Source organism: Macaca thibetana, chromosome 8, assembly GCF_024542745.1.
Source record: "Macaca thibetana thibetana isolate TM-01 chromosome 8, ASM2454274v1, whole genome shotgun sequence".
In the NCBI taxonomy this organism is placed as follows: domain Eukaryota; kingdom Metazoa; phylum Chordata; class Mammalia; order Primates; family Cercopithecidae; genus Macaca; species Macaca thibetana.
Window position 1 is genome coordinate 4,813,558 of NC_065585.1, and position 12,028 is coordinate 4,825,585.

A 12,028-nucleotide genomic window follows, 5' to 3' on the forward strand; every position below is an offset into this window, starting at 1 on the left:
TTGCCCAGGCTGGAGTGTAGTAGCATGATCTGGGCTCACTGCAACCTCCACCTCCTGGATTCAAGTGATTTCTCCTGCCTCAACCTCATGAGTAGCTGGGACTACAGGTGCGAGCCACGACGCCTGGCTAATTTTTTATATATTTAGTAGACATGGAGTTTCACCATGTGGACCAGGCTGGTCTTAAACTCCTGACCTCAAATGATCTGCTCGCCTTGGCCTCCCAAAGTGCTGGGATTACAGGTGTTGGCCACTGCACCTGGCTTGCTTAGAAACACTTTCTTAACGATAGATTAAAACTCTTTTCCGGCCGGGTGCGGTGGCTCAAGCCTGTAATCCCAGCACTTTGGGAGGCCGAGACGGGCGGATCACGAGGTCAGGAGATCGAGACCATCCTGGCTAACACGGTGAAACCCCATCTCTACTAAAAAATACAAAAAACTAGCCGGGTGCGGTGGCGGGCACCTGTAGTCCCAGCTACTCGGGAGGCTGAGGCAGGAGAATGGCGTGAACCCGGGAGGCGGAGCTTGCAGTGAGCTGAGATCCGGCCACTGCACTCCAGCCTGGGCGGCAGAGCGAGACTCCGTCTCAAAAAAAAAAAACAAAAAAAAACCTCTTTTCCTTGGTTTCTTAATCTCTGAAATGAGGGTGATAACAGTACCTGTCATCTCATAGAGCTGTGGTTTAGATAAGTTGAGATAATATATGCAAACGTGCACTGTTATTAGCATTTAAAATATTTCTATAATTATCTGATTATCTGTAATTTATTTTGTGTGTATTATGACATAAGAATACAATTTATTTTTTCCAGATCATTACCTCATTGTTGCACCATGATGTATTGAATTCATATTTGTTTCTTTTTGATTTGAATTCTCACCTGTACTAAATACTTTCACATACTGTGTCTGTTTATTAACTTTTCATTCCTTTCTATAAATCTTTCTTTTCTTACTTCAGCACCATATTTTATCTTAATTTTAGTGGTTTACTTGCTATCTAAGAGTGTTTCTTTCTTTCTTTGTTTTTTTTTTTTTTTTTTTTTTTTTTTTGAGACCAGGTTTTGCTCTGTTGCCCAGGCTGGAGTGCAGTGGCATGATCACAGCTCATTGCAGCCTTGATCTCCCAGGTTCAGGTGATCCTCCCACCTCTGCCTCCCTGTGTGCTGGGACTACAGGTGTGCAACACCACGCCCAGCTATTTTTTTTTGTATTTTTTGTAGAGATGGGGTTTCACCATGTTGCCTGGGCTTGTCTTGAACTTCTGGCTCAAGCAGTCTGCCTGCTTCAGGTCTCCCAAAGTGCTGGGGTTACAGGCATGAGCCACTGCGCCCACTCATTTTTTTTTTTTTTTTTGAGACAGGGTCTTGCTCTGTTGCCCATTCTGGAGTGCAGTAGTATGATCATAGCTCACTGTAACCTCAAACTCCTTCAGTCAACCAATCTTCCCACCCTCATCCTCTTACCTCACTCAGCCTCACTCAGATGACCAAGTAGCTGTGACTACAGGTGCATGCCACTGCGCTTGGCTAATTTTTTATTTTTTATTTGTAATGATGGGTTATCTCTGTGTTGCCTAGGCTGGTCTGGAACTCCTGGCCTCAAGCAGTCCTCCCACCATGGCCTCCTGAGACACGGGGATTACAGGCCTAAGCCACTACACATAACCTCCCAGAATAAAACATATCGAAAGCCCTATCAAAACTCTAATTTGTCTTTTTTTAACTTGAACAAATTATTTTAGAATTTTTGAGGAATAATAATCATACTGGCCATGAAAATTTGGATGGGAGGAAAGAATTAAAAAAAAAAGGGGTTGAGTGCAGTGGCTCACGCCTGGAATTCCAGCACTGTGGGAGGTTGAGGTGGGAGGATCACTTGAGCTCAGGAGTTCCAGACCAGCCTGGGCAACGTGGTAAAACCCCGCCTTTACAAAATATACAAAAAAATTAGCCGGGTGTGGTAGTACACACCTGTTGTCTCAGTTACCAGTAAGGCTGAGGTGGGAGGATCACCTGAGCCTGGGAGATTGAGGCTACAGTGAGCCGTGACCATACCACTCATTCCAGCCTGGGCAACAGAGCAAGACCCTGTCTAAAAATAATTTTTTTTTCATGATTTCATTTTAAATCTCTTTGTAATATACATTAAAATATGTAAAGTTGGCTGGGCACGGTGGCTCAAGCCTGTAATCCCAGCACTTTGGGAGGCCGAGACGGGCGGATCACGAGGTCGGGAGATCGAGACCATCCTGGCTAACATGGTGAAACCCCGTCTCTACTAAAAAATACAAAAAAAACTAGCCAGGTGAGGTGGCGGGCGCCTGTAGTCCCAGCTACTCGGGAGGCTGAGGCAGGAGAATGGCGTAAACCCGGGAGGCGGAGCTTGCAGTGAGCTGAGATCCGGCCACTGCACTCCAGCCCGGGCGACAGAGCAAGACTCTGTCTCAAAAAAAAAAAAAAAAAAATGTAAATTCAACCAAAAATATGTGGGAAAAATTTGTGATGACTTTTATTCTCACGTCAATAGAAAATGTTTTAAGAGTTTTGAGGAAAATTGGCATTTCCATAGAATCAAGCCCCTATGTTAGTTTTTTCTTGTGTCATGAAACAGTATATACAACTGATAGATTTCTGACTTCAGTGTTGGTATTTCAGTAAGTATAAATAGCTTCTTTTTCTGATCGTCTGTGATAACTCATATTTAATATAACACAGACTACATGTACGTTATGTGTGTGGAAAGGGGGAGGAATGAAGCCCTACCCTTTCTGGCATAGTAATTATAAAACTGCTCGTCCCACCTTCTACGTGATTTTAGTGAGAAAGATAACCAGTTGTGCCTTTGCTTCTTCATGGTTGGTAAATAGACTGCATGTTTATGAGCAGTGATGCCACACCAGGCCTCTAGTGGGTCTCAGCAAAGCTTGTCGATTACATGCATTGGTTTTCCCATGTCCTAATGCCTCAGCAAAAGAATATTAGTGTGTTATTCCTCCCAACCTCTGTCTGTCTTCAGGTACTAGTATACAGGGACAACCTCTATAAACCTTTCTTTAACGTTAAATTAAATTATGCAACATCAGTTGAAAATCACTCCAGCTGCTATAACTAGGAAAAAAAAATAACAAAAATAAAGAAGGTTTGGAGTAGAAAAGAAAAAGCAGAACAGCTAGCATGGAGGATTTTGCTGTGGAGGCTTGGGAGGGGAAGGGCATCGGAGGGAAGGAAGCAGATCCATCCATCTGAACTCTTCTTTTTTGGAAGAGTTCTGGAACCTGAATCCTTCCTCCTTTCCCTGCTCCTGGGTCTGGAGCCATATGGTGTGTAAGAGGGGCCGGGGGTGGCTCTCCTGGCTTGAAGCTAGGAGAATTGGGGATGAAGCTTAAGAGATACTCCCCAGTTTATTACGTAGTTGAATGAAATTCCACAAAGCCTTTTCTGTTCCAAACGCCCTCATTTGTTCTTCATCTCAGGAACCATAATAGGAACTGAGAAGTAGGAACAAGCAACTCTGAGACAAAATCAGAAAGCATTGAACACACAGGGAGCCAGATTTTTTGCAACTAAGTAAAATGAATTTACAACAACTGCATTAAAGCTGCAGGTGTGAGAGTTTCTAAAAATGTTTTAGAGTACTACAAGAGATGATAAGCAGAAATGAATAGCAAAGTATCCATTGATAATATTTTGAAATATTGCAAAATAGCAAGCTACTATGGTCATATTATTTTAATGAATGCATACACATTTATGTGGCATTCATAGACTTGCTCAGCCCCACTAATCGCTTTTGCTTCCATAAAGGATAGATTTTCTCACAAACAAATTCTCTGGCCTTGGTGGGGAGGTGTATTAGTACATTTTCATGCTGCTGATTAAGACATACTGGAGACTGGCAATTTACAAAAGAAAGAGGTTTAATTGGACTCACAGTTCCCTGTGTCTGGGCAGGCCTCACAATCATGGTGGAAGGCAAGGAGGAGTAAGTCCTGTCTTAGATGGATGGCAGCAGGCAAAGAGAAAATGAGGAGAGGACTCCAAAGCAGAAACTCCTGATAAAAACACAGATCTCATGAGACTTATCTGGTACCACAAGAACAGTATGGGGGAAATCACCTCCATGATTCAATTATCTCCCACTGGGTCCCTCCCACAACATGTGGGAATTGTGGGAGTACAATTTAAGATGAGATTTGGGTGGGGACACAGAGTCAGACCATATCATTCCACTCCTGGCCCCTCCAAATCTCATTTCAAAACCAATCATGCCTTCCAGGCGGTTCCCCAAAGTTTTGACTAATTTCAGCAGTGACTCAGAAGTCCACACTTCAAAGTCTCATCTGAGACAAGGCAAGTCCCCTCTGCCTATGAGCCTATAAAATCAAAAGCAGGCTGTTTATTTCCTAGATACAATGGGGGTACACACACTGGGTAAATACAACCATTCCAAATGGGAGAAATTGGCAAAACAAAGGGGTTACAGGGCCCATGCAAGTCTGAAACCCAGAGGGGCAGTCAAATCTTAAAGCTCAAAAATGATCTCCTTTGATTCCATGTCTTGCATCCAGGTCATCCTGATGCAAGAGGTGGGTTCCCGTAGTCTTGGGCAACCCTGCCCCTGTGGCTTTGCAGGGTACAGCCTCTGTCCCGGCTGCTTTCATGGGCTGGCATTGAGTGTCTGTGGCTGTTCCAAGCGCACGGTGCAAGCTGTCAGTGGATCTGCCATTCTGGGGTCTGCAGGACAGTGACCCTCTTCTCACAGCTGCACTAGGCAGTGCCCCAGTAGGGACTCTGTGTGGGGCTCTGATCTCATATTTCCCTTCTGCACTGCCCTAGCAGAGGTTCTCTGTGAGAGCCCCACCCCTGAAGCAAACTTCTGCCTGGGCATCCAGTTGTTTCCATACGTCTCCTGAAATCTAGGCGGAAACTTCCCAAACCTCAGTTATTGACTTCTGTGCACCCATAGGCTCAACACCACATGGAAGCTGCCAAGGCTTGGGGCTTGCACCCTCTGAAGCCATGGCCCAAACTGTACATTGGCTCCTTTCAGCCTTGGCTGGAGTGACTGGGACACAGGCACCAAGTCCCTAGGAGCACACAGCATGGTGATCCTGGGCCTGGCCCATGAAACCACTTTTTCCTCCTAGGCCTCCAGGCCTGTGATGGGAGGGACTGCTGTGAAGACCTCTGACATTTTCCCCATTGTCTTGGGGATTAACATTTGGCTGCTTGTTACTTATGCAAATTACTGCAGCTAGCTTGAATTTCTCCTGAAAAAAATGGGATTTTCTTTTCTATTGCATTGCCAGGCTGCAAATTTTTTAAACTTTTATTCTCTGTTTCCCTTTTAAAACTGAATGCTTTTGGCTAGGCATGGTGGCTCATGCCTGTAATCCCAGCACATTGGGAGGGCAAAGCAGGCAGATCATGAGGTCAGGAGATCAAGATCATCCTGGCTAACACATTGAAACCCTGTCTCTATCAAAAATACAAAAATTAGCCAGGTGTGGTGGTGGGTGCCTGTAGGCCCAGCTACTCCGGAGGCTGAGACAGGAGACTGGCGTGAACCTGGGAGGTGGAGCTTGCAGTGAACCAAGATCATGCCACTGCACTCCAGCCTGGGCGACAGAGCGAGACTCTGTCTCAAAAAACAAAACAAAACAAAAACAAAAAAAACCTTGAATGCTTTTAACAGCACCCAAGGTACCTCTTGAATGCTTTGCTGCTTAGAAATTTCTTCCGCTAGATACCCAAATCATCTCTTTCAAGTTCAAAATTCCACAAATCTCCAGGGCAGGGGCAAAATGCCACCAGTTTCTTTGCTAAAACGTAACAAGAGTCACCTTTGCTCCAGTTCCCAACAAGTTCCTCATCTCCATCTGAGACCACCTCAGTCCTCTTTCGTTGTCCATATCATTGTTCATTTCATTGTCCATATCATTATCAGCATTTTGGTCAAAGCCATTCAACAAGTCTCTAGGAAGATCCAAACTTTCCCACATCTTCCTGTCTTCTGAGCCCTCCAAACTGTTCCAACTTCTGTCTGTTACCCAGTTCCAAAGTCGCTTCCACATTTTCAGGTATTTTTTCAGCAATACTTCACTCTTGGTACCAGTTTACTCTATTAGTCTGTTTTCGTGCTGCTGATAAAGACATATCTGAGACTGGGCAATTTACAAAAGAAAGAAGTTTAACTGGACTTACAGTTCTGTGTGGCTGGGGAAGCCTCAAAATCATGGCAGAAGGCAAGGAGGAGCAAGTCAGGTCTTACATGGATGACGGCAGGCAAAGAGAGAATGAGGAAGATGCAAAAGCAGAAACTCCTGATAAAACCGTCAGATCTCATGAGACTTATTCACTACCACAAGAACAGTATGGGGGAAATCACCCCCATGATTCAGTTATCTCCCAGCAGCTCCTTCCTACAACATGTGGCAATTACGGGAGTACAATTCAAGATGAGCTGCCGCTACATATCAGGAGGGGTATCTGGAGCCCTGTGCTGGGGGAAGTGCTGTTGTAGTTATTGAGTTCCAGTAGCACACCCTTTAGAATGTGACAGAAACATCTGAACTCTTTTTTGACTGAGGCACTTTCTTTACACTCTGCAGTATAAGAATGCGGGAGTGATTGAGTTGGAAGCATGCATCAAGGCCGTACGTGTCCTTGCAATTCAGAAACGGAGCATGGAAGCGTCAGAATTTCTTCAGAATGCAGTCTACATTAACCTTCGACAGGTGAGTGTACGTCTACCTATAAGTGGAAGAGTTAATCTAGTTCTCGTGGAATTAACTATGAATTCAGCTTCTTTTGTTTTGCCGAGGTTCAGCATGCCATGATAAAAAATGTTTAATCTTAACTTGATTTCTAATTAACGTGGTTATTTGTATATTTTACTTCTACTTCTTTCATTGTGGTATTTAACTTTCAAAATTTAGAACTTGCTGTTCTTTGCATTTTTTTGTTTGTTTGTTTGGAGAAATAACTGTTTTACCAGCTTGGCAACCTTCAACAAACTTCATGCCTCTTGTCTTGATATTGTCACTCATGAAGTACTTGCCATTTGTAACCCTATTTGGGGTGTTGGGTTTATAAAACAGGCAGTTGATGAAAGCACTTATATAGCTCCTTTGACACAGTGGTAACCTAGCAAATAATACTTAAATCTGAATCTGAATGGATTTTTAATAAAACAATCATCAAAACCTTTCGGTGTGGATTGATGATGCTAAATCCTAAAATTGATAGTCTTAGAAGGATTTTAGATATTTAGTTAGTTGAACTTGGATCTTTATAGATAGGGAAACTGAGACCAAGTTAAACAATTTGCTTAAGGATACAAGACGAGTGTGAGAACATAGGTCACTGTAATTCAGCAGATACTTAGTGAAGAGGGTGTTGTGCTAAGGGTGGGGGAAAGAGGTGAGGCAGGCGGGTCCTGTCCTCATCCATCTGACAGTTTTGTGGGAAAGGCAGACATTGAACAGTGGGTAAGTGGAAAAAAATTGGAGGTACAGGTGCCAAGGGAGCAAGTGGCAAAAGAAGTTAACTTAGTTTAATGGAGGTGGAGGGTGTGGGGGCCAGGGACTGTCTCTAAGTCAGTGAGACTGGAACTGGGCCTTGAAGGATGAATAGGAGATAGCCAAGTAAAGAGGGGATGGGAGAAGGTCATTCAGGAAGAAAATGGCTCAGCGTGAGTGATGTCCTGAAACAGAACACATCACTGGGAGAGACCAAATAAAGTCAGAGATGGCGGTGGGGGTAGAAAGAGGGGGAGATAGAGAGGGAGGGGAAGAGGGAGGGAGGGAGAGGAAGAGAGAGGGGTAGGGAGGACAGAGTCCGAGCGGGAGGGCTTTCTCGGCCAGGTGAAGCATCTAGGGCTGCTTCTAAGAGTGGCAGGTTTTAAAAGCAAGGTCTTGACCGGGCGCGGCGGCTCATGCCTGTAATCCCAGCACTTGGGGAGGCGGAGGCAGATGGATCAGGAGGTCAGGAGATTGAGACCATCCTGGCTAACACGGTGAAGCCCTGTCTCTACTGAAAAGACAACAGATTAGCCAGGCGTGGTGGCGGGTGCCTGTAGTCCCCAGCTCCTTGGGAGGCTGAGGCAGGAGAATGGCGTGAACCCAGGAGGTGGAGCTTGCAGTGAGCCGAGATCACACCACTGCACTCCAGCCTGGGCGACAGAGCCAGACTCTGTCTCAAAAAAAAAAAAAAAAAAAAAAAAGGAAAAAGAAAAAAAAAAGCAAGGTCCTAACATCAGGGACTGATGCAACCAGATTTGTATGGAGTGGAGGGAGAGAGAGGGAGGGGGCCCATTGCAGAGGCCCTTGGGGAGCCCAGGCGAGCAGTGCTGACAGCTTCCCCAAAGGACTGGGGCTGTTGGCGGGAAGGCCAGCCCACTGGAAACGTGCTTGGGGGTCTACGTGGAAAGGGTCAGTGGCCGGCTGTGGGTCGGCTGGAATGCAGTATTCCTCCATTAGGTGCCTGATGGTCAGGCTGGGCTCCGAGGAGGGCAAGCTGCAAGGCAGTGGTGGAGGGAAAGAGGAGAGGTTCAGCTGTGCACATAACGAGAGAGGTGTGGGTCTGGGGGCTCAGGCGAGAGGGCAGGGGGTGGAGGAGAGAGGAGAGAGACTTTCAAATCAGTTTCTCTTTTGGACACACAAAATGTGTGACTAATATATAAGACACTCATGCCTCTATCATCCAGATTTAATATGTTGAAATGTTGCCATACTGACTACAGAGATTCTTATTTTTTTTCAATGAAAAGCAAATAACCTAAGTAGAAACAAAATAACAGTTCACCACCATCTCAGAGTTGGTCCATATTTTGGTACTTTATAATGTTTATAGCCATAGTCTATAAAAAGAGAGGCGTTTAGCATGAGAGTTGAGCACACAGACTGGGTACAGACTGCTGGGGTCGTCATTCCAGCTTCACTTGCCTTGGCAAGATGTTTAACCTCTGTGTGCCTCAGTTCCCTCTTCTGTAAAGTGTATTTACTGCCCCTCGGACCCCTCATCTTGGCTAATTTCCTAGATGAGACATTGGCAGGGAGGCCGATAAGCCAAAGTGGCAAGTGTCAGCATCACACCAAAGGGAGAGACCAGAACAGAGTAAAGCCCGTAAACCAAGTAAAAAACAAACGACAACACAGTCCCTCAAAGCTGTAGGCCACATTGTGTAAGGGAAACAGCGCCACTATTGGTGCAGTGTGTCATCAGGAGAGCATTAGGAAGAGGTCCATATCTTTCAGTTTATATTGAAGTTTCTGGTAAAGATGGGCAGAAGCGGGAACCTGACATTTCAAAGTGGAAGCTTCAGTTACCTGGGCGCCCAAGGGGAGGTATTCTCCCCGGTGATTCCGGGCAAATGAACCAACATCTGGATCATACCTCTCATTTGACACGCTTTTCAGGGGACCTCGGAGGGGTTCAGCACTGTGCCGGGCCACAGATTTGCAGGGCCAATGAGGATGTGGTCCCTGCTCCAGAGCTTGATGCTCTAAGTGCTGAGGGTGGAGGGCTTCCTGGAGGAGGTGCTCTCCGAGGAGACTGAAAAGTACCCAGCAGAGTGGGGCTGAGGAGCCTCTGAGCAGAGAGACTGGGTGTAAACATGTGGCTGGGTGTGAGCTCTGAGCACAGAAGTCACTTGGGGGTCAGAGCAGTTTTGTTTGTGAGGGACAATGTGGAGAAGAGAGGCCCCGACGCAGGCTGCGGTCAGTTCCTGTTGTAGGTCTTGCATAAAAGTTATCAGGTGGTCAAGAGAGAATCTCTGGAAGAATCCAAGCTGGGAGTTGCAGTGGAGTCGAGCTGTCAGATGGGCTCAGGTTCACACCCTTGCGTTACCACCTGTTAGCTGCGTAACCTTGAGGACAGTCACTCGGTGTCTCTGCCTCTTAATGTTATGGTCTGCAACAAGACAGGATAACAAGCTCATGTGGTCACTGGAAGGACTGGCTTTGACACCTCCTGCCCAGTACTGTCTTGGTGCCTGCCCCATAAAGTGACTCTGCGATGGGCAAGTGTTATGATCAGATTGGAGGGTGTAAAGAGACATGTATTTGTGACAGTGGAGGGTGGACCGTGCTTTTAAACGGACCCTCCGAAGGCCTGAAGCAGTGGAATTGCAGACAATTTGGTTGGCAGCCGGGGGCAGGGCTTTGAGACTGACTTGCCCTTAACAACTGGAGTTGCCTTTGCAAGTTAATGCTGCCAAATTGGGCTTGCTGGGAATCCGTTTTCACTGGTGGGTATAGAAACACACATTTCATAAAATAAAATGTTTTCACTTAAAATGTGAGGACATTTTGTTCTTTGGAGCAGCCTGTCCTTTTGCTGTTTGCTCTTTCTTCCTGTGGACCACTAGAGGTCAGCAAAGACACGCGGGAAGGGGAACAGCGCTCTCCAGTGCTCGGCGGGTGGGGACAGTGCAGATGTGGTTCCCTGGCCCTGTGAGTTTTCCCTAGCACGAGGCTTGGCTTGAGTTGACTTATCTCCATGTTTGTTTGCCAGATGAGCAGGCAGCAAGATAATGAGTTCTGGTGGGATTTTATAAGAACAATAAAGAAGAAGGGTCTGTAGTTTTTCTGAAATAGAACAAGCTTTTGGTTCTTCATCAAGTATGTTCCATTGTAGAATTGATGAGTTGTATCTATTCCTGGAAATGACTTTGGCTAATGTGGAAATTTTGAAAGGAACCGAGATATAATTATTGCAGGTTCCTTCTGCTTTAAGAATCCCTGTGCAAATATAAAAACTGATAAATAATACATCTGGATTTAGTGGCATTGGAAAGGATTTTTTTCGTTTTACGGAATTCACTGCTGAGTTCCTTCTCTTTGTGTGCAGGGATACGGATTGACCTGTCTTTTCTTTAGTTGTTTAGGTGAGTGGCTTATGATAATTATCTCTGTAAGATAATTCACAAATGGCAGCAAACACCTCATTTAATAACTGTCTACCTATACATTTATGGGTCGGACATGTGGATTTTACAGGCAAATAGTGAGGTAGAGGTGAGGTGGAAGAAGCGTGGACTTTGGCCCCCCAGATTTAGGTTGAAGTTGCCATTTCCTCACTGTGCGACCTGGAATAGTTATGTAACCTCATTAGCCTGTTTCCAAGTCTATAAAATGGGAATGATAGCTGGGTGTGGTGTTGGACACCTGTAATCCCAGCTACTCGGGAGGCTGAGGCAGGCAAATCACTTAAACCCAGGAGGTGGAGGTTGCAGTGAGCTGAGATGGCACCACTGCACTCCAGCCTGAGTGACAAGAGCAAAACTACATCTAAAAAAAAAAAAACAAAATAAAATGAAATAGGCATGATGATATGCCCTTCTTTCTAGAGTTGCTGTAAGTTGTAAATGATAGAATAATGCATATAAAGGGCTAAGCAGTGTGCTTGGCTTTTAGAAAGCATTCAGCAAACATGTCTGCCTCACGCCTCGCTGGTTGTATCAAAGGGATGCAGGCAGCTCCTGTTTGTTGAGGACCCATTAACAGACAGTTTACAGGCTTGTGAATTTGGGTATTTTCTTTAATCCTTATAATTCTGTGTTTCCAGTACAGTTATTCTTGGTTGTAGAGGAGAAATCTCAGGCTAAGGAAAGGTTGTACAGCTTGTCCAAAGCCAGCCCATAATTTCAGAGGGGAAGGGCCTCTGGGAGGCGTGCTGGTTCTCTCTTTCCTGGCCTCACTCACATGTTCCACACTAAAGGCCAGGCACTCGGCGCTATGTCAGTCATCTGCTAGCCTTGAGTGTTCAGTGGTCTCGCACTGACTGAGCTTCAGGTCTAGAGGGGGAAATGGGTACTGAGCAGATAAACATAAACATAGATAATTGTAAATTTGATCCAAGGAAAAGAACATGCTCTGCCTTGTAGACCTGGGGAATTTTCTAGTCAGGCCTGCTCTTGCAGTATTAATCTTGTAAAATAAGCTCTGTTGGCACACAGAAAGGATGAAAAAGCAGAGCCTCTCCATTATTGGATAAGCGGAAACTCATTGATAATACGAGTGA

The 12,028-nt window shown here is 45.4% G+C and overlaps 2 protein-coding genes across 8 annotated transcripts in view; one reads left to right on the plus strand and one right to left on the minus strand.

Annotated features, from left to right (window-relative positions):
- Window positions 1-12,028, minus strand: part of CHRAC1 (chromatin accessibility complex subunit 1) — an 873,427-nt gene that overhangs the window by 113,398 nt on the left and 748,001 nt on the right. The gene's annotated exons all lie outside the window — the stretch shown is intronic.
- Window positions 1-12,028, plus strand: part of TRAPPC9 (trafficking protein particle complex subunit 9) — a 723,405-nt gene that overhangs the window by 59,284 nt on the left and 652,093 nt on the right. For all 4 annotated transcript variants that reach the window (XM_050800232.1, XM_050800231.1, XM_050800230.1 and 1 more), the window contains one exon: window positions 6,616-6,741. In XM_050800232.1, the coding sequence (XP_050656189.1) occupies window positions 6,616-6,741 (126 nt within the window). The remainder of the gene's footprint in view (window positions 1-6,615; window positions 6,742-12,028) is intronic.